A 20,476-nucleotide genomic window follows, 5' to 3' on the forward strand; every position below is an offset into this window, starting at 1 on the left:
CCTATAGGGGGGGGGGGGGGGGGGGGTTTGTTGCTTGCGGGCCTGAGGACACAACCTGCTTGCCAGATGTGCGTTAAATTTTGTTTGTTTGTGTTTTTGCCTGAAATTAACGTGTATTTTTATTTATTTTTTGTTTGTTTCTCCCCGCCATCCCCCATAAAATGCTTAAAAGACACGCACAAAACGAAGAAAAGAAGATTTAAAAAAAAAATTAAAAAAGTAAAATAAAAAATAGGTGTAAGAAAACGACACAAATACATTTTTATATAAAAGTTTATATATTTTTATTTGTTTATTGCCATATCTTTGTTGATGTTTTTTTTTTTTTTTGATTGTTTGGTCACATTGATGGCCGCATATCACAGTGGCGTTGTGTACACACAAACGCACACACAGAGAGAGAGACCATAATTTATATTTTATTTATGTGCAGGGATGAGTGTATGCCGTCATTTATTCCCCCCTTTTTTTTTCCCCCTGTCGATGCATCTTAAAAACAAATGCATTTTTTTTTTTTTATATTTTTTTTTTTTTTTTTTTTGAAGGGGTTTACCCCCTTTTCCCTCACAAACGGAGAGAAAAGGGAGAGAGAGGCGGGGTGCGTCTCTTGTCAAAAGCGTTTTATTTATTTATTTATTTATTTATTTTTTCTTTCCTTCTGTCTGTCTGTCTGTTTGTGTTTTTTTGCCCGCGGGACCGACAGTTCCTGCCGCCTCTCACTAGAGGGATTTGTTTTTGTGGACCGCTGCGTTTCTCTCCGGCTCCTCTTTTTCTTTTCTTTTCTGTTAATTATCCCCCCCCCCGCCGCCGCCGTCCACTTCTCCCCGTTGGTGGTGTACGGCGCCGCAAACGCGGATGGGCATTCAACCCCCCAACACCCACACACACGAAGAGGAGGTTGTGTGGACACGGCGGTCACAAAAAAAGGGGAAAAGGAAGAGCGCGGAATGCATCCCTCTTACTAGAGCCTGCGTCGCCCTGAAACATTTTCATCGTGGGCCAAATTTGCAGGTGTGACGTGGGGGAGAGAAATCTGCTGGAGAGGCGGGTGGAACGCATGCATGTGTGCGGTGCAGTACCCTTTTTTGTTTTACCGGAGGCGGGGGAGTAGAGGGAGAGGGAGCGGCTTGTGGATAGGATGAATTGTGTCAACCTCCCGACCGCCTGTGTGTGTTTTTGTGTCTCTCGCCATCATGCGATGTTCATTCATTTCCTACGGGATTTGCATCGCTTCTTTTTTTTTTTTTTTTTTTTTTTTTTCATGTGGACCATAATACATCACGGGGAAAATAGGAGTAAGTTGGTGTAACACAGTTTGTGTAAGGGTATATATATTATACAAATACAATACAATATATACATATTATTTTATTTTATTTTATTTTATTTGTATATACGCACGTTTTAATTTTAATTAAGTCTTATCGAAGCACCGTTGGTTTTCAAACGGAAGCGGGGAGGGAAAAGATTTGAGCTTTGAAGGGAAAGGAATACAGGTGTACCTTTCCCACATATTCATATACAATATATACATATAGATATATATATATATATATTGCTGTATGAGCACATTTCGAATGGCTCAAGCTCGCATCACTGGTAGGAAGTCCAATAAGGACAAAAGTTTCTCGTCCAAAGGTAAGATAGAGAAATATAATCAAGATGGCACTGAAACAATTATTGTGATGGGTCGGCCATTTCGTGTGCTACAAAACATTGGTGCCAGTGAGAATCATATCTCAAGTCATAAGGAACGAGATCACAAGTTTGCTAAGCATCTTCGTTCCTTTGTGTTCCTTGTAGAGAACACGGAGAATTTATCTGAATTTCCGCGTCATTTTGCTTTGAAACGGTCCTTCTTTAATGTCAACGAGGTGTTACTGGCGCATAGGGAACCGGAGGTGCTCGCACGTGTGAGTGACAAGAATATCGTGCGGGTGTTTCACACAGAGGTGACACGAAGTGATGGCAAACTGGGCGTTACAGTCGCAATGGAGTACTGCAGCAACAATTTATACCGCCAACTTCGTCCTGATACCCGAGTGCCGGAGGGGGAGATTGTGCAGGTGCTTTTGGGCATCACAAGCGCCGTGGGGTACCTGCACTCACGTCAACCACCTATTGCTCATCGTGATATTTGCCCGGAGAATATTTTGATTCATTCCGGCTCAACAGGGGCCGCATCCTACCGTCTATGCAACTTTAGTTCCGCAACGACGGAGGCGTACCACTGCGCCAACCGTGAAGAGGTGGCGATGGCGGTGGAAGACATTGAGCGCAACACGTCGCCGGGGTATCGTGCACCCGAGATGGCAGACCCGGGCAGCGGTAAACGCATTGATGAACGTGTGGATCTTTGGTCCATTGGTGTGTTGCTGTACTACATGATGTATCTTCGACTCCCCTTTGGGGAGACAAACATGGGTCTGACCGGACGGCTTAAACTACGATTTCCTGCGGGAACAGAAATGTGGTATACCGGATCTTTGCGTGTGGTCCTGGCGCACCTGCTTGAGCCGGATCCGGACAAGCGGTGGGACATATTTGCCCTGACAAATTTCTTGCGCTTTGACGATGAAATCGGCAAACACATTGGGACCTTCTTTTTTGCCCAGACAGAGTGGCCAGACGGGTGGGAACAGCAGGATGTCAAGGTGGTTAACCGCCAGGTACCTCGCAAGGCACCGCCCATACGTGTGAACACCCCGAAGCATGCGGACAACACCAAAAATGCTACAGATGCCGGCACGAAAAATCGAATGCAGGCCTCCTCAGAGATGGAAAGGGGATCCTCGATGGGCGGTGACGTGGGGGAGTTGGACGCGGCGGCACTCGCGGCATTAGGCCTGGATGGCGACAGCAAAGACCCTGAGATGCGGAAGTACTATAAAATGCTCATTCAGGAGCAAGAGGATGCCTGGAGAATGGCGAAGTCCGCCAGCCAAGCCTCTGCAAAAAATAAAAGTGGGGATACCACAAATGTAAACAATCGCCAAGCTCAAGAGACGAGGGAAGAGAAACAACGAGAAGAGGAGCCGCCAAAGCAGATACAGGATAATCCACCGAATGACAATACGCCTAATCTATTTGATGATTTATTTGCTCCGTCTCCGGCAGCTCAAGCTTCATCCGGTAGCCTCCAGGCCCCTTCTCAGCCAACCGTGTCACGGAATCCGGTAACGGGTGGACAAAATTGGCCGGACTCGCTTTTCAGCGGCGTGCCACCGTCACAACCGTTGTCGCAGCAACAGCCACCACTGCACGCACAAAATTCGTATGACATGATGATGGACAGCGGCTGGGGAACCGGGGCACCGACAATGGCACCGGTTGGTGGTGCGTATGATGTTGGAGCGATGTACGCTGGAACACAGATGGCTACGGCGCCAACGTTCTCCATGCCCCCACACCCACCCCTACAACAGATCACTCCCTCATGGGGAATTAGCGCACCTCCTGGGCCACAGTCAACACCTATGCAACAACAACAACAACAACAGCCTTTTAATCATCAGACCACAATGGACTTTGCACAAGGAAGCCTCCCAACAGCAGTCCCGGCTGAGCCGAAGCCGGAGGCAAAGAAAGATCCCTTTGCGGATCTCTTCTTGTAGAAGTGTTATACAGCAATGCGTGTGAAGAAGAAGAAAAACATTTTTATTTTTCTCTTTTTTTTTTTTTATTTGCGTGTGTGTGTGCGTTTTTCCTTTTGGCTTTGAATGATCAGGGATTCACCCACCCACCTCCAAACACACATGCACACAGTTATTCAACGAAAAGGGGAAGTATGAGCGATAGGTGGGGGGGGGGCTGATTGTGAAGAGAGGGAAAAGAAACAAATGCATATGAGGAGGCGGATTGAAAATGAAGAGAATGAAATGAAATGAAATGAATAAACCAGCCGATGAACTGGTCATGTGGTTGAACCACTTTTTTTTTTGCCAATATTTTTCAATATTAGCTCTGACTTCCTTTTTCTCCATGTCATTTCCCCATTTTTCCCCTTTTTTTTTTTTTTTGTTTGTTTGTTTTCTCTCGTCTCTCTTCCTCTATCTATCCTCTCTCTCTCGCGTAGGAACAAAAATGGGCGGGTGGAGGTGTGGAAAAACAGCATGTAAATTTATTGGCTGTTTGTGTGTGTGTGTGTGTGTTTTGTAGAATCTTGTGAGGGAAAAAAGTATGACCGGACGGAGGGGACAGCGATGGAGAGCGGTTTTTTCTTTTTTTTTTTGAAAGAGCACTTTTCTTTATCGATTGCAGTGTTTGTTTGTGTTCTTTTTTTTCCTTCCTTTTTGTGTGTGTTTCTGTAGGGGAGGAGGAGAGAATGTTTTTTTTTTTTTTTCTTTTGAGAGTGCAGTTTGTTCGTTTGTTTGTCTTTTCTCTTCCCTCCCGCCCTCCGTTCCACCCCGCCCTGCACGTGGAGGGAAGGGGGCCGCAATAAAGACGACTGGCACCTCGTGCGCTCACGGCGAGCCCGGTTGCCAGAGAACGTCGTTTAGACTCCGCATGTGTGCGTGTGTGCGGGGGAAAGGGAGGTGGGGGAATGTCGGGCGCACGGATGCCAAACTGCCACCACCACCTTTTCTTGTACCTTCCCTTCTAATAGGAATTTAAAATAATAATAATAAAACATAAAAAGGGGAAGGAGGAGAGGGTCTCATCCGGAAGCGTATTCCTTTTCACGCCCTTTTTTTTTTGTGTGTGTGTGTGCGTGTTTCCATATAAACTTATGCGTATGTATTTATTTGCTCCAAATGTGGTTATACCTTTTTGTTTGTTTGTTTGTTTATCCTTCATCCTTCACTATAAAAGCGGCACGACGGCTCTCCTACTAGCGGGAGAGGCGTGTGTGTTGTGCGGCGGCCGCGGCGTCAGTATTGGCTGTTTTAACTTTTTTTGCGGAGCCACTGCTGGAGCGGAAGCAGCAAAATAGAATAAGAAAAAGAACGGTGAAGCGGAAGAAGAAGAAGAATGTGTGAGTGTGTGTGTGAGTGTTCCATCACTGAGAAGGCGAGGACGCGGTGGTGCTGTTGTTGTTTTTTCTCTCCCCGAAACTCTTTTTTTTTCTTTCTTTTTTTTTTTGAAATTTATTTATTTATTTTTGCTTTCCGCAGCTCTGGGGAAGGAGAAAGGGGGCGGGGCGGAGGACGTACTTCCCTCCTCCCTGGATGTGTGTACATGTGTCTTCATGGGCGGTGGAGACCAATTCTTTTTTTTTTTTTTTTTTTTCCTCCTTCTTTCTCTTTGGTTCTCTCTGCAAGAGTTGAAGGGCGCGGCTGCAGCGAACACAATTTTTTTTTTTTTTTTCCCAACCATTACGAGGGAGGCGGAAAGGTACCTTGCAGCCCTTTTGTTGCTGCTGCTGTTGTTGTTGTTGTTGGTTTTGTGGATGGATCATCATCATCATCATCATTTTGACGTTAAGTTGCCAGAGGCAGTGGGCATTTTAGGGCCGAATGGGGAAGTGATTCCACTCGATGACCCGCGGGCAAAACGTTTTGAGCCGCCGATGGTGTGCAAATGTCCCCCACAGCAATACCCCCTGCCGGTGGCAGAAGTTGTGCCAACAGTTGATGTGGAACCGCCAGACACGGAAGTCACGGCAAACAACAAGAGAAACATATGAAGAAGGAGGAAAAGAAAAACTGTAGTTATTTTATATGATTTTACAGCATGCCTGCGATGCGGGGGGGAGGGGCGCCTGGTTTGTGGTGGGAATTGGTGGGGAGAAACGAGAAGATGACGGCAAATATTATCCGTTAGCCATAATTGCGTGGGTATCTCTCTTTTTCTTTATATTTATTTAGTTATTTATGTGCGTGTGTAATATATATTTAATGTGTCTCGTTTCGAAGTTTGTTTGATTGTTTGTTTTCTTTGATGTTGTTTTTGTTGTTCTTTTCTGCTTCTGCATGTATCTTTCTCTGCTGGCGCCCAACTTGTGGCGGGAGTTGTTTTGCTTGTGGCCTACTCCTCCGTTGCTTCGACGTGAGTGGAGGAGAAAGAAAAGAAAAGAAAAGAAAAAAAAGAAGTTGTGTCCACCGGACAACCACTCACTTTTTCTTTTTTTCTTTCTCCCTACACGCATATACATATAGTAGTGGTGGTGGTATTGGGTTAGGGTTAGGGAGGCAAGTAATACAGATGGTGCGGGTGAAGGCAAAGGCGCGGAAGGGCGATGATGCCTTTCAGACACGCAAGCAGAAGGTGGGGCGAAAAAAACTTGCACCTGCCACAGCGACACGTGCCGAGGTGCACGCACGAACGCTGCGGGTGACAACACCATCGGCCATTGCTCGCACGACCCTCGACGAGGCCCTCAGGGCAGGGGACGATCCGGAGAGGAAAGGACGCAAGCCGCAGAGTCGAGAGGAACTGCACCCGGTGGCAGTTTCGGCGGAAAAGATGCATCATGACTTCAAGGAGCAGCTTTCGAACACGCGGCATTATAAGAAGGCGTCTCGGGCTGCCGGCTTCATGTCACTCGTCAGGGCCATCAAAGGGAACTACGAGACGATGGGGACAATCGCCCAGACGCCAGGTGTTGGAATTGCTGAAAGAAGCGATGAGGCACTTTTAAATCCTATTGAAATTCTCTCTGCTTTTACAAGTGCGCTCGATGCAATGCTGGACACAGACAACGACGTTCGTCGTGCGGCCCTTGCTACGTTGAAAACGATCCTCCAGCCCTCGCCATCTTCACGTGACCGTGGGGTGCGGGACGACAAAGTATCGCCGATTGAGTCTACCGTCTCGGCAAGCGGTGGGGTGACGTTTGACATGGACCGGACCCGGGCGGTGTTGCGCATTGTTGATGTGACGTTGACGCATGCCATGACATCTGTGCGTCGTTCTGGCATTGAGTTGCTGCATATTATTTTGCGGGTTTCCCCTCATGATGTTCGTGCGGTATTGCGGGAGTCCGATACGTGGGTAAAGATGGTGAGTCGTGTTTCATCCGTCCTTCTGCAAGGCACGAGTGGCTCTGCTGCTGGTGCAAAGACGATGGGGATGACTCATTTGGTTCCAGATCTCCTTGAAACGATGTTGCTGCAGTGTGATGGTGTGAGGAATGCCGGAGGATTTCGTGGTGACTTCCAGCAGGCGGAGGAAGACGTTGGGGCAGGCGCCACACCGGAACGCATCCTCGAGCTCTTTGAGGAATGCACACCGAAATGGAGCATGGAGTGGAAGGAGTTGATGGAGATGCGGACTGCCATCTTCCGCGATACCGAGCGTGTGCAGCGTGCCACGGCGATTGCACGCGCCTTCGCATGCCTCACGATGTACCTGCGTGGGCGCTCATTGCTGAAGAAGTCGCACAAGCAACACATTCGTCACCTTTTTACCGTCAAAATGCCGTTTACTATACAAGAGTTGACTCCTTCAACGTCGGCGTCTGGTCATAGCAGTGACAACAGCAACTGCAACGCACGGATGGAGCTCGCGAATGCCATCGCTGACGCCTGTCTGCCAGTGGCGGATTCCGCGAGTGATGCGTCTCAATTGTTGCGAGAGTTCTTGTCCGCTGCTCTCCGTGCCGCAAATGGTTCGTCATCGTCCTCATCCTCGTTATTGGGACCTCAAGGCGGTGGTGAGGGCAGGATGGCCACACAATTGTTAGGTCCGCTACGAACACTGCGGACGGCATTTGTGCGATTTTCAACTAGCCTTCTTCCGCGGCTTTTGTTTCTTGTGCCGCCGATGATGCGGGCTGTCATGCGTGCTGCCTGTAGCGCCGATAGTGTCAAGTGGGGTGAGGCGTCGCTGCTGGCAGCTGACGTTCTTTCAGTGCTTCTCGCTTCGCAGGCCGCCGCGTCGTTGAAGACCGGCCTGCGATTTCTCTCGGATGCCGTGCTGATGGTGCCGCGGCTTCTCTTCTCCCTTCGTGGCAAGGCGGACAGTGCGACGCTGGACCGTGTCGCGTATGCCTTCTTGCAGCCGCTGTGGAGGGTAGCGAGCGGCGGGCATCCGCTGCTGCAATGCTCCGCCACATCCACCGACGACGTGGCAACGCAACTTCGTTTGTCGTTGCCGTCACTCTTTGAGCTCCGTGTGCCGGACGATGAGGCACCCGGCGCGTATGTGACGGTGGACGGTGTGTTGTCCCGCTGCACGGAGCGCACGAGGGAGTTGGGGGCGCATCTGCTCTTCTACCTGTGCGGCGAGGCGCCGTGCACGGGGGCGGCACCGCCTGCACACACGACTCTCGCCAGCACACTCCCTCAACGTTAAGGAAAAGAAAGTAAAGAAAAGTAAAGACCGAGCGGCAGGGAAAATGCCTGCAAACATATATTTATTGTCCCTTCTTTTATTTGGAGTAACAATGAATACTGCCACCACTTTTAGTTTCTATTCTTTTGTATGCTACTTTCCTTTTATCCCCCCTCTTTTTGATTGTTGTTGTTTTTGATTTTGTTGTTGGTTCTTTTGTGTATCTTTACACATATCCACCCAAACCGCATAAGCGCCAGAGAGCAGAAGGGAGGGAAAGAAAAAAAAAAAAAAATGGATGCAAATACCACCGAGAAGGTGGAAAAGAAGAGGCAGGAATTCCTTTCAAAGGATGCCATTGAGGAGATGCGCAATTTTTCAGATCAGACGGGTTCTCGTGTGCGCCATGGGCTTCTTCCTCGCGATTATCACCAGACAGTCGATAAGGCGCACGAGGAGAAGATGCATGCGTACATCTCACCACGACGAACATGGCGACAAAATGTGTACGTTTTGCGCAACTTTGAGTACTGGAGACTCCGAGCGGAATATTACCCGTATATTGAGCGTAGCGATAAGTACAGCGACAACTTTTTTATCCGCGGGATATCGTGCCATCCAAGGCTTAGCGACTACCCAGGATGTCGGACCGTGATTCAAGACTACTTTATTTGCCGTGACAAAAATAAGGTGATGCAGTTATTTAATATGTGTGCACCACTGAAGGAGCAGTTTTGTGCCTGTATTAATGAAGTATTTATCAAGAATCATGAACGTGGTGACAAGAAGTTCAATGCAAACCGAAAGGAATACTTTGAGAACCAGCGGGAAAGGCGTTTCTCCAAGATGCTTTTGCAAGCTGAGGAGTCCGCAGATCAACGAAAAAAACTACAGGACTAAACAGCTTCATACACGTTTGTTCTGTTTGTTTGTTCTGTTTGTTCTGTTTGTCACCTTCCTTCCGTAGTTGGGATATGTGAGGGTTAGCAATGAGTTTGCATTTTTGGTTGTGTGCATGTATGCAGGTATTTGTGTGTGTGTGTGTGTGTGTGTGTGTGGATGTGGATGTCTTTATCGGGGACGTCTTTACTTGTATTCTTGTGATTTGTCATGCCGCTTTGCCTTCTCTTTCTTTCTTTTTTTTTTTTTTCCTGTTTTGTTTTTATTCCTCTTTGTGGTTTAGCGGTCAGGAGAACGCACGTGAAGTTCAACCCAAGGGCACATTGAACGCCTCTCTCAGTGTGTAGGGCAGCGAGGGAAAGGGGGAAGAAGAAGAAGAAGAAGAAGAGAGACACAGCAATAGCAACCCAAGCAAAAAAGAGAAGGGAGGGGGGCAGAGAAAAGAGAGGCGAAAGGGAAGTTGAAGAGGAACTGGATTGTGTAATACACATTGCATTAAGATGTCTACTGCCCCAACATTTGTTCGTGTGGGGGAACTCGCCTGCCAACGGAACCCCTTTCTTCGCGGGCTTCGCGCCCGTGTCGTATTGTGTGAACCCGTTTCTATAAATAAACCTGCCGGTGGCAGCGGCAAAGGCGGTCATAATTCAACCAACACGAATCCGAGTTATAACGTTGTTCTCACAGACTCTGTCCTCTTCCCGGAGGGAGGTGGTCAACCCTGCGATCACGGTACGATCGTGTATGGGAATGAGGAGGTTCCCGTTCGAAATGTGCAGCGTCGCGGTGACACGTGTGTGATCTCGACACCGTGCCCACTGGAGGTGGGAGAGGAGGTGGAGGTACGCGTGGACTGGCCACGACGTTTCGATCACATGCAGCATCACTCCGCGCAGCACCTGCTCTCTGCTGTTGTGGAAAAGGCGCCCCAGTGTCGTTTGCCCACCGTCTCATGGTCCCTCACTCATCCGTATAGTTTTATTGTTCTCCCGACAGGAAATAAAATTGACTCGGATGTGGTGGCCCACCTTGAAAAGGTTTGCAACGACGCCATCGCACGCGCCGTCCCTGTGCGTTGTGACATGTATCCGAGCAAGGAAGCATATGAGCAGGCGCTAAGGGAGAAGGTGGAAAAGGAAGATTCTGGGGAAATTTTTCGGCAGTCGCGCAGCATTCCATCCGATGTCACTGGACCCATCCGCATCATCACGGTGGAGGATGGCATTGACCAGTGCACATGTTGTGGCACACATGTCAGCAACTTGACGCAACTTCAGATGATAAAATTGCTTCACCAGGAGACCAAAGGTGACACGCTAAAACTTTTTTTTGTCACGGGTGATCGATTGTGTCGATACTACGGTGACATGTACTTTCGTGAGAAGGAGCTAATGAAGGAGTTAGGTGGGGTGCGACCCGAAGAGTTTGTAGCTGCAGCAGTGAAAAGGGGGAAAGAATATGCCGACATGGAGAAGCGACTCAAAAACTTGACGCTGGAGCTTATGAAAGCGGAAAGTGAAAAACTTATTGCTGAAGCGAAGGCATCCTTGGCGGAAGGTGCTGGTGGTGGCATTGTTGTGTACCGTCGTGATGATGTTGGGGGAGATTTCTTTAATGCTCTACGTGATGCAATACGTCAGGCGTGTCCGGAGTGTTTGGCTGTATTGGCTTGGGGCAGTCCTGTAGCGACGACTACGGCAGGTGGTGCTTTGGGGCGAGCGAAGACTGGCCAGTTCATGGTCATTGGCCCAACCGATCGAGTGGAGTCGTTGGCCCCGTCTGTCTGCATGGCGCTAGAAGGGAAGGGCGGGATGTCAAAATACGGCTATCGTGGCAAAGGCAACCTTGCTGGTTGGGACAAACTTGTTCAAAAACTACTTTTGTCATGAAGCATTGGTGATATACATATATATATATGTATTCCATACATTTATTTATTTTACCCTCTTCTTTTTCTCTTTATGCCTTAACAATTATTATTATTATTATTTTTTTTTTTTTTTTTGCGGTTTGATGTCTCTCTCTCTCTCTCTCTCTCTCTCTGGTGTGATCATTTTGGAAAGACATCATTGTCCGCATGCAATGTGTCTCGTGGAATTCTCTCGTTGTCTCCTCCTTTTGCCTTCGTGTGTGTGTGTTTGTTGGTCGATGGTTTGCCAGAGTGGAAAAAAAGTTAGCGCCCTTTTTGTTGTTGTTGTTGTTTTGTTTTGTTTTGTTTGCTTCAATCATTGCTATTATTTTGGTGTGTGAGGAGGAAAAAGTTTGGGAGGCCTGCACTTTGCCCCCTCCCGACACACAAAAAAAAAAAGAAAAAGAAAAAAAGAACAGACGCACACGTATGATGAAGAGCATTGGCATGAGTGTGGCAAGCGCTACTCCCGAGCAACTTTCACTGTCGCGGATTCCGCTAGACGTATTGCGGCTTGTCCTCTCCTTTCTTCCCGCTCCCGTCACACTGAATACGGTTGCGGTGGTCTCGTCCCTGTTTTCTGCGGTGACACGCAGTGGAACATACTGGCAAAATGTGTGGATTGAACGAGTCAGCGCATTTTTTCGCAGCTACGCTCAAGTTGCGAATTTACTCTCTTCTAGTAATGGATTCTCCTATGCCTCCTCCTCCCACGAGCTGCTCGGGGATCATAAGATTCTGCTTGCGTCCGTCCCAAGTTTGGCGTTGCCACGTCTCTGTATTCACGGATATAGTGGTGATTTGTCCGTCACGGAGGAACATGACGACAAGGAAAGTCGTATAACACAAATGCGGCTGCGAGTTGGGTCCATGGTTTTGCTTTCTGCGCTCTCCGTTGACGCCTCTACTTTGGCGCAACATCTTATCTCGTCATCCTCACGGGAGGAGCGATGCAATCATCACCATTATCATAATCATCGTCACGATGGGGACGAGGGGAGGAATGAGTTGGGTGCAACAAATGAATTGCGGCGTAAAAATTGCGTCAAGGATCATCTTCGGCTGCGAAAGGCTCTTTACTTTCTTGATGACGAGAAGGCGTTGGATTTGGCTACGAAGAGGCGCCCCATGATTGATAGTCTTTATGCGATACGCCTCTTTATGCTCCACCTTGCATTGCCGCCCCCGCATCGCCGCGAGGGAACGCCGTTGGAGCGAGAGGCAGTGCTTGCAGAGTTTATTAGTGCCTTGGTGTATGCGTGGGAGTGCTGCCATCCGTCGATGCGTCCGGATATGTCAACAATGAGGCGCCTGCTTCCGCAAATGGAACTGATGTCAACGACCCTCTTCGTTGGAGGCAGTGAAGAGGAGGAGGCAGTAGAAACAGGGGATGGCTACACGGATGTGTTTTTCCCCGTGGCAGATCCGTTATCTTCATTGCCTTTTCCCGCCCCTTTTCAGTCTTTGCCCCTATCGGTCTCATCGAACGGTGTGTTAATTGCCGGCTCTGACGCAGGCACCGCGTGCCGCTTGCGTCACTCCCTCGCCGACACGCTGGTTTACTTGTTTCTTCTGCACCATGTTACCTTTTCAGACATTCATCAGCACGTATGGGATGACGAGCGGAAGTGTGCCATCTGCAGTCGTTTGTTAAGTCCCACAGGACATGCGGTGGAATTTCGCTTTTTCATGTCCTCTCTTCGGGGCAGTTACCCGCGTTTCTTCGTGAAGATGGCGTTTGCTGAAGGTGAGTTGCCACACACATGTATAAGGGAAACATTTGACAATGAGAGCAGCCGCAATGCAACCTCTCTGTTGGGGTCTTCATCCTCGGACGATGTGGTCCCAAAAATCTTAACGCTCTTTTATGGAGGCTTTGGCCGGGTGGAAGTAGACATCCCGCCGACGGTGTCGCGTGATGGCTTCTTGCGTCTGCGTGAATCACTTGGTCTTGCGCCCACATTCCCAATGCAGCTTCTTTGGAACGTTGTGGTGCTTGCAACGGGGGTTGGTGGGGCGCTATTACGGGCGCAGGGGCCGTACTTCAAGCTGTACTATCAGACTTCTTTCACCGCGGCATTTGAGAAGACATTTCCCAACACCACCAGCACCGCCAAAACCGCTGGATGTGAATCCACACAAGCCGTGAGGGAAGCGGTTTAATGTTTTTTTCTTTGCGCCCATGCAGGGAGCGGTTGAAGAGAGAGGGAAAGGGAGAAAGAAAGCGAAGAGAAACGCAAAAGGGGGGTGAAAAAGAAGGCGTGCAAAGCAAAAGAAAAGCAGGGGGACGATGTGGGGGGGGGAAATGGGGATGGAAAAGTTCGAGCTTTTGGGTGTGGGAAAAAAAAAAAAAGGACTGAACACCACTCTGCGAGCGGAGATAAATTGCCGTCAAGGGGGGAGTCGTTTTTTTACGCACCATCTCTCCTTCTGCCTGGTGCCTTTTATTTTATTTTTTTTTTTTTCTTCCCGTTTTTTTTTTTTTTTTTTTGGTTGTTGTCCCGCGTGGATGCCGTGCGTTGAGTGTCCGAAGCAAAAAGAACGAAGAAATATTAGCGTCATTCGTTATTCACAGTGAAGCGAGCGGTAAGAGCATCCGATGCGAAGATGCATCTGCTGTGACGCCGTCATAACTGAGCTGCTGAGTCGTGCGTCGCTCCGCTGGCAGCGTCGGCGACGCGGCGCCAGTGAAAACGAGGCGAAGAAACAACTCTTCAGGGATGTTCTCACAATGTCACTTCTTCGCATTGCGGCTGCAACAAGAGGCGGTGGGGCTCCCGTGCAGGCAGTACGTGACGCTCCTCCTCGCAGAGAGTGGCAGGCCAATGATCGGCACTCTTCTGTGAGCGACAAGGCACAGAGCTCCTCAGGTGCATTGGCAGAAGGAACGCCGCGTTTTCTGAGGGCGCTGCTCCTGAAGAGCAGGAAAGAGAATGCCATAGTACACGATGCGAAGCGAGTCCCTCACGCCCAAACCGCGGCGAAATTATTGACGGATGCGGAGGATGGTCTTCGTGCTTCAGAAACATTGTCCTCCACAGCAACGGAGGGAGCATATGTGGTAGGTGCCGTTGCGACTTGGTATGCCGCGTTTCAGCTCTTTAGTGAAGCCGTGGAGCGGCATACGGCTGTTCCATCCATTGAGCATATTAACGTTCTGTTGGGCATCACTGTTCGTGAGAGACGTTGGCAACAGATGCAGCAGCTGGAGACGTTTCTTGAGAAGATTCTCGCTTCTGAGTGTGGTATGTGTTTGAGCGAGACGCCGTGTAAACCGGACTCCATTCTTGATGTCAGTGGCTCTCAACAAACGGCCTTTCCACTACAGCCTAATTCTGAGACGTACGAATGGCTGATGGCCGCCGCGGTCTCTCGGGGGGACTGGGTAGAGGCACTGAGGTGTTTTGACGACGTGCGAGATGAATACTTACCTGTCTCCGATAGTTTGTTGAAACTAGCGCTGGAGGCTTATCGTATTGGAGGCGTCCATTCTCTCATCGACCCCGGCGGCAATGGTCACAACAAGAAGACGGCACTTGCACCGCTGCGGACGGATTATCGGGGGCCATTTCTTCATTGTGCAGCATCCGCACGGCCCGCTTCCACCTCTCACGGAGTACGAACGAAACCCGCGGCGGCTAGATATCTATGGGAAGCGGCGCTGATGCTCTTTTCCTCCTTTCTGCATCGTGTGCAGGAGAGCGATACAGTGGCACTATTCATGTCAATGATGGCAGATGCGGGAAAGCATCAGGTATTGCTGGACATGTACCGTGACCGCAGTCGCACGGTGAATTTTGGTGAAGAAATTTTGCCTCTTGTCAGCAATGCGTCCCGTGAAGTTGGCGACTGGGCCTTGAATTTGTGTCTGCTTCAGCACATTTTGGCATCCCCCGCCGACACGGAGCGGGCGGCTGTGGGAAGGCAGCTCTTGGTGGATGCCCTCCTCGTACTTCGGAGGACGCAGCACTACCAGAAGATTATTGGGTTGCATGTGCAGGTCCCATCCAGCATGTGGACCCCACGTGCCCGGGTGATGGTGGCGCAGGCCGCCATGGTGCAGCGAGACCTCCCTCTGCTACTTCGGCTATTTGAAGAGGAGGAAACAATGGGAGTAGAAACGAACAGGGATGACGATGGTGGCAGACGCACGTCACACATTATGGATACGGGACTCTGTTATCCTTTTGGGATTGCCGCCGTCTCACCCGTATATCCCTCGTTCCCAGTAGAGATGTACGATATCGCTTTGCGTACCATTCAATTGGAACTCATTCACCGTCGATTTCACCCCACGCCATTGAGGGAATCTGCTGTGTCACGTCTAAATGTTCCTCAAGACCTGGCAGCGCTTTCCATTGTTATTTATGAGAGGTTTCTCCGGGACTCAAAGCACCGAATTTCCACAAATGAAAGTTTTCCTTTCGACGCGTCTCTCTCCGTTTATGCGCCCTTTGTGAAGCTCCTTCAAACATCTGCTAATGAGGGTGCGGGTGTTGGTAGATGCACGAATGGTTCACCGGAAGGAATATGGGAGAAGGCCCTTTCCCATTTGGCGCTTGTTCGGAGGCCTGATACTATCGTCGTGAGCCTCGTCACTCACTTGTTGCAAAGAGAAAATCAGTGGGAAGCTGCATTTAATCTCTTATCACATGTTATTGGAAGTGAAGAAGTGTCACGGGAGGCAGATGGTCCCAGTCGTCGTCGTCGTCGTCGTCATTCCCGTCTTTCTTCTCCAAATGGCGTTAAGGTGGATGAGGCGAACCACTCCGATCGTTACACCTGCACGGCCATTACGGCAGTGGCAATTCGTTACGCCGTTTGGAGTGCAGCCCGTCAACCTTCCGCTGCCGTGCACTTAACCCAACGTGCACTTGCCAAGGGCTGGATTGACGGCAGTATGGCAATGCAGCTTCTCGAGGGTGTCGAAGGTAGTCTGGGCAAAGAGGAGCAGCTTCAGGATCACTGGCAGGGCGACGATGGAAATCCGTCATATGCCTCCAACGATGCCGTCCACGCTCTTCTCAAGCTGGTTGCTATGCATGACAAAAGAGAAGGTGGATTAGGATCGTTTGGGTCGCTCTTTTTAAAAACACTGCAGCTTCTGCAACAGCTGCAAACGCGGGTTGAGCCGCCCACTTTGCTGCTCTGTGACTTAACGGGAAATCTAGAGGAAGTTGTTTCTGGGCTTGCGAAGGAGGGAAACGATGAGCTTCGCGCCAAGGCAGAACTTGTCGTGCCAGTGGTACTGCATGCTGTTTGGCATCAAATAAGCATGTCGCATATGAGCCGGTGGACTCTTTGGCAGGAGTGTTTACGCTGCCTGCGCTGGTTTTGCAGCCCGCTTTCGCAGCATTCATCATTTGTGCTGCAGGCAAATTAATCCACACTAAGAGTTCTCAGGGCCTTCATACGGCGTTGTGATCGACCCGAAGAGGGTTTTGTGGAGAGTGTTGCTGTGAGCTGGTTGTTGGTCGAGGCCTCACCTTCTGCTCTCGAGAAGCTCCTCTCATCGCTGGATTTGTTGCCCGATCTCGTGGACCGTGCAGTGTGGCTGTCGCACGAACTTCTTTTGGATGCCCTTGTATGGTCTGGCCGACATCGTGTGAAGGGTTTGCTGCGGCGTCTTGTACGTATCCTCTTGCCCCTGTTTTTGAAAATCCTCCAGCGTGGGGTGAACAGCACCGCAAGAAAAACAACGGAGCCGCGCCATTGCCTGCGTTCCGAGACGCTGACGGCGCTGACGGTTGCTGTTCAGTGCCTCACCAGCGGACCCCACGAAGAGGTTCTACACGACTGGTCGTTGGTGCATCAGTTGTTCTCACTGCTGCTGCAAGCCAATGAATTTATCACTGCCACTGACACAGCACAAACGACAACACCTGGAAGAATAACTGTCCTTGCGGAGAGTTTGGCAGCCGTATTAGACAAACTGCGTCGCACATTTCATTTTCTCACCATGAAGATCTCTCTTGATGCACACCGACGCCGTAGTCAAGGGAGTGAAGGAATATCTTTTTGCCGTGACGATGAGGCGAAGCATCTGACGAGTGTATTGGAAAGTGGTGCAATCGAGTACATGGATCTTTGCGAGGCGTTTGCGCAGCGTTTTTTTACAGAAGCGGGTGTTGATTGGATGGCACTTGGTGCGGAAATGGCGGCGTGTCTTGAGAAGGTCATGAACTGTGTTTGGGATGTCAACTACACTTTGTACGTTTGGTACACAACCTTTAGCCCTTTTCAATCCGGTAGCAGTGTGTTGAAACCGCTGCAAAAGCGTTACCGCTGGCTTATGTGCTCGTGTGTTTTGTTTCTGCCTGCGTCATGCATAACCCCCTTGCGAGTCGGGCGTTGGTTGGTTGTGATGAGCGGTGATGGAGAGTCAGCAGCCACACTGACGCAATCTGAAACAAAAGGAACAGAAACAGAGAAGAATATGATTGCTGCGTTATTGCATGACATCACGACACTGGAGGCGTGGCAAAGATGTCAGTTGACTACAATTTCACACGGTGGGGAAGGGTCATGCCACCAATCGCGGCAGTTGATTGTGCCTCTTGTTCTAGAGGCCATCCACAGCATCACCATTGGGGTATCGGGACATGTCCCTTCTTCCTTCTCCCAACCCACGACGAAATTGGCTGCCGCGGCCGTACGCGAGGCGCTTCCTCCGCTTAAAAATGGTTGCTCTGCACGAACACCTTTTGATGATCACATAGCTCTTGTTTCGCCGTGGCAATTGCGAACAATGCAAAAGGCTGGGTGTACACTCATTTATATGCTGCTCTGTGAAGGGCAAGCGGAGCTGCCGCAGATGGCACAGAAAGCCATGTCTTGGTCCTGTTGTTCACATGCGCTTTTGGAACTCATTGTGAGCGCAGCTCAGTCCACATCGGCCGAAACATTCAAAGCACTGTGGACTTCGGTTGCCCTTGTGGATGTATTTGGTCTGTTGAAACCACAGAATTGCTTCTGGGCCTTATTTGGGAGGCCGCAAACTGCAGGAGGAAGTCAAGCGTCAAGGGTGTTGAGCCTCCTTACAGCTTCCCCCGCTGTTCGTGCAGCCACTCGAATGGATGAGGATATTTGTACCGCTGCATTGCTAGCTTTAGATCCGGTAGACGTCATGGGGGACGCTGAACATGTGGTTGCCGTGAGACACACCGTGTGTCGTCTGCTTGCCGCTTTTCCGAAAATCCTGGAGAAGCGGTTGCTCCGTCTCTTGCTAGCAGGACAGCTCCACGACCTTCAATTGGCTGTGATGGATATCCTCTTGCAGCACATCGTCCAAGTCACCGGTGGACGCTGGCTTGGCTGCAGCCCAACTCTCATGCGTTCCATTGCCATGTGGTTGCTTCTTCGTCCTCCCTGCGTTGCCCGTTGCGTCATACCTTGTAATGCTGCACCACTGCAGATGTTTTCAGAGATTATGATTTCAGGCGAGTTACGTTCTACAGACCACGATCGTCGAATAACAGGGACGATGATGAGGAAACAACAAGCACAAAATGTGTCGTCGTCTTCCCGTGAAAAGTCGGAGGAGATGATGAAGGCGGCTCACATCCGTCGTTGGCTGGGGTGGGAAAAGGCGGTTCAGCTGCTCAATGACGCTCTTCAGGCTGAAACGCCACATGTGGACCTCAATAAAGCGTTTTTCGGAGCGATGGAAATTTATGGGACTCATGTCTCGAGGCGGTGGGAGGATGATTTTTTTAGGGCGCTTTTGGAAAAAAATAAACGAAATCCTTCTTCTTGCAACCACACGAGTTCTATTCGTCGGTTAATGGGAGAACTTATCGATCATGTGGCATACGCGCCTTCACTTCAGCAGTCACTCTTCCGGCATGAACCTGTTGAACCTTCGGAGTTGCGTCAAGTCGGAGAAAAGCTTTGGAAATGTCTTGGGACGGCGTGCAAGGAACAGACAGTCACACATGCAGATGTGTGGAAATCGGTATTTGTCCTACTTCAAAGGGTTTTGCAGAATAATCTCCCCTTCTCTTATCAAGACACAGGGGAACTGGTGTTTTCCTTAATCCCCGTGAATTGCTTGATGGTTGAGCGCCTTGTTCCACATCTACTGCGCCATGGAGTGGTGCGGAATCCTTCATTGCCGGAGAAGCAAGAGAGCGTTGTGGATATACCACTTGTAGCCTCCTCAATTTTGCTCATGTTAGAGATGGCGTTTCCAGGTCGCGCCGTAAACATGGTTCTTTACAGACTGTACGAACAAGTTCTTGGGGAGGAGGCTGGATGCGATAGTGGTGGTGTCACTCCCCCTCTTTCTTCGTCTCCTGCACCTGTGACATCACGGCAAGGGGCATGGAGGTCTCTTATTGAGTGTGCAGTGTACTTTCTGACTCTACCTGGCCTGTTGGACGGGAACATCACCGATAACATTTCCACGAGTAGAGTTGCTGCTGGTAATAACAATAAGGGGAATAATGATGCGCGCGTACGGGATGCATTCTCGACAACGGAAGCGGTAGTCGGACTTGTTTTTCGTTTTATTTGTGACGATGCGGTCTATGTCCTATCGACTGATGATAAACTTTCCCACATGAGGGAAGATAACATGCAGGAGCGTCTTTTACGTCTCTTGGAGCTCTCTGGGCGGTGTGTGGCTTCTTTGGCAACTGAGTTGTTGTTGTTGAGTGGAACGAAGAGAATGGAAGAAGAGAGTGCTGCCATGAAACGCATCGTTGCACTTTTTATACAATCTGCACTGCTGGTGGGGTCGTGGCGGGACATTTACTGGCTGTCGTCGCGGTTGTTGGTGTCAGTTTCGGCGACATTGCAACTCCAGCGAGGGGACGAGGCAAAAAGTCTATTTGTCTCCTCGTGGTGTTGGATTGTTGGATGTCTGCCAGCCATGGTGGCCGGCTCATCTCGCACCTCTTCTAGTCTTCACTCGCAGGTCACTGCCCTTCTCAAGATGATACCGGCGGCATTTCTTCAGCAGAATTATTTGGCTACCGCTGCCGCCATCGTGGACAAAAAGGTTTTCGGCGATGGTTGTGTCGAGGCGCGGCAGCGGCAGCTATTTTATGAATTCCTTATGAGGCTGCATGAGCGCATCCTACTCAAGGCGGAAACGACGTTGCGAGACGAAGGAAAGCGGGCGGCGTCGTTCACAATGCGTCTCTCTGTAATACGGCCGGTGGTGCAGGTTGGGGTGCTTCTTGGGCTGCACAACGTGGGAGCCGCGGAAGCGGAAAAATTGCGGTCTTCACTTTTATTTTTTCTCGCAGACGATCTTCAATGGCGACGGTTGCTGGAGGCTGTCAAGGCCGAGTGCAAAGAGGCAACTACTTCGAAAGATTTGTTAAAATTGGACGCGGCGAATGGCGGGTCTGCGGTACCAAGTTGGCAGGTTGCGCTTGAACTTCTCTGTCTCGCTGACAAGGAGCTGTTCCAGACGCTTTCTCTGAAAAATGGTGAACGCAAAGCAGG

General features: G+C 49.9%; 5 protein-coding genes and 1 pseudogene across 5 annotated transcripts, besides 36 other annotated features; all 6 read left to right on the plus strand.

The window, feature by feature from the left end:
• Positions 1-3,274: a sequence feature (areas merged during assembly that could not be assigned to a particular haplotype. This can correspond to areas where the two haplotypes were merged or to regions with more than two copies in the genome that were merged during assembly.).
• Positions 7-26: a microsatellite.
• Positions 198-234: a sequence feature (AT_rich).
• Positions 259-290: a sequence feature (AT_rich).
• Positions 506-541: a microsatellite.
• Positions 621-647: a microsatellite.
• Positions 1,232-1,260: a microsatellite.
• Positions 1,364-1,389: a microsatellite.
• Positions 1,518-1,556: a microsatellite.
• On the plus strand, positions 1,563-3,614 carry Tc00.1047053504883.10 (protein kinase, putative; the record flags this gene model as incomplete). The annotated part of the gene is made up of 1 exon (XM_804924.1): positions 1,563-3,614. The coding sequence occupies one exon, from the start codon at positions 1,563-1,565 to the stop codon at positions 3,612-3,614; it is 2,052 nt and encodes a 683-aa protein (XP_810017.1).
• Positions 3,275-3,474: a sequence feature (areas merged during assembly that could not be assigned to a particular haplotype. This can correspond to areas where the two haplotypes were merged or to regions with more than two copies in the genome that were merged during assembly.).
• Positions 3,475-6,794: a sequence feature (heterozygous, Esmeraldo-like haplotype).
• Positions 3,480-3,499: a microsatellite.
• Positions 3,873-3,893: a microsatellite.
• Positions 3,962-4,069: a sequence feature (CT-rich).
• Positions 4,608-4,638: a sequence feature (AT_rich).
• Positions 4,932-4,972: a microsatellite.
• Positions 5,058-5,082: a microsatellite.
• Positions 5,207-5,246: a sequence feature (T-rich).
• Positions 5,351-5,380: a microsatellite.
• Positions 5,394-5,413: a microsatellite.
• Positions 6,002-6,031: a microsatellite.
• Tc00.1047053504883.30 (hypothetical protein, conserved) lies at positions 6,145-8,235 on the plus strand (the record flags this gene model as incomplete). Its single annotated transcript, XM_804925.1, has 1 exon — positions 6,145-8,235. One exon carries the CDS (start codon positions 6,145-6,147, stop codon positions 8,233-8,235), a length of 2,091 nt encoding a protein of 696 aa, XP_810018.1.
• Positions 6,795-7,292: a sequence feature (haploid, Esmeraldo-like haplotype).
• Positions 7,293-9,357: a sequence feature (areas merged during assembly that could not be assigned to a particular haplotype. This can correspond to areas where the two haplotypes were merged or to regions with more than two copies in the genome that were merged during assembly.).
• On the plus strand, positions 8,509-9,114 carry Tc00.1047053504883.40 (hypothetical protein, conserved; the record flags this gene model as incomplete). Its single annotated transcript, XM_804926.1, has 1 exon — positions 8,509-9,114. The coding sequence occupies one exon, from the start codon at positions 8,509-8,511 to the stop codon at positions 9,112-9,114; it is 606 nt and encodes a 201-aa protein (XP_810019.1).
• Positions 9,129-9,165: a microsatellite.
• Positions 9,223-9,272: a microsatellite.
• Positions 9,338-9,388: a sequence feature (T-rich).
• Positions 9,358-10,015: a sequence feature (haploid, non-Esmeraldo-like haplotype).
• Positions 9,480-9,502: a microsatellite.
• On the plus strand, positions 9,615-11,003 carry Tc00.1047053504883.50 (hypothetical protein, conserved; the record flags this gene model as incomplete). Its single annotated transcript, XM_804927.1, has 1 exon — positions 9,615-11,003. One exon carries the CDS (start codon positions 9,615-9,617, stop codon positions 11,001-11,003), a length of 1,389 nt encoding a protein of 462 aa, XP_810020.1.
• Positions 10,016-20,476: a sequence feature (heterozygous, Esmeraldo-like haplotype).
• Positions 11,086-11,119: a sequence feature (AT_rich).
• Positions 11,131-11,157: a microsatellite.
• Positions 11,306-11,332: a microsatellite.
• Positions 11,412-11,439: a microsatellite.
• Positions 11,453-13,186, plus strand: Tc00.1047053504883.60 (hypothetical protein, conserved; the record flags this gene model as incomplete). The annotated part of the gene is made up of 1 exon (XM_804928.1): positions 11,453-13,186. The coding sequence occupies one exon, from the start codon at positions 11,453-11,455 to the stop codon at positions 13,184-13,186; it is 1,734 nt and encodes a 577-aa protein (XP_810021.1).
• Positions 13,223-13,343: a sequence feature (GA-rich).
• Positions 13,466-13,514: a microsatellite.
• Tc00.1047053504883.70 lies at positions 13,623-20,476 on the plus strand (annotated as a pseudogene; the record flags this gene model as incomplete).
• Positions 15,721-15,741: a microsatellite.

Source organism: Trypanosoma cruzi, genomic scaffold (genome assembly GCF_000209065.1).
Source record: "Trypanosoma cruzi strain CL Brener 1047053513243 genomic scaffold, whole genome shotgun sequence".
Taxonomy (NCBI): Eukaryota; Euglenozoa; class Kinetoplastea; order Trypanosomatida; family Trypanosomatidae; genus Trypanosoma; species Trypanosoma cruzi.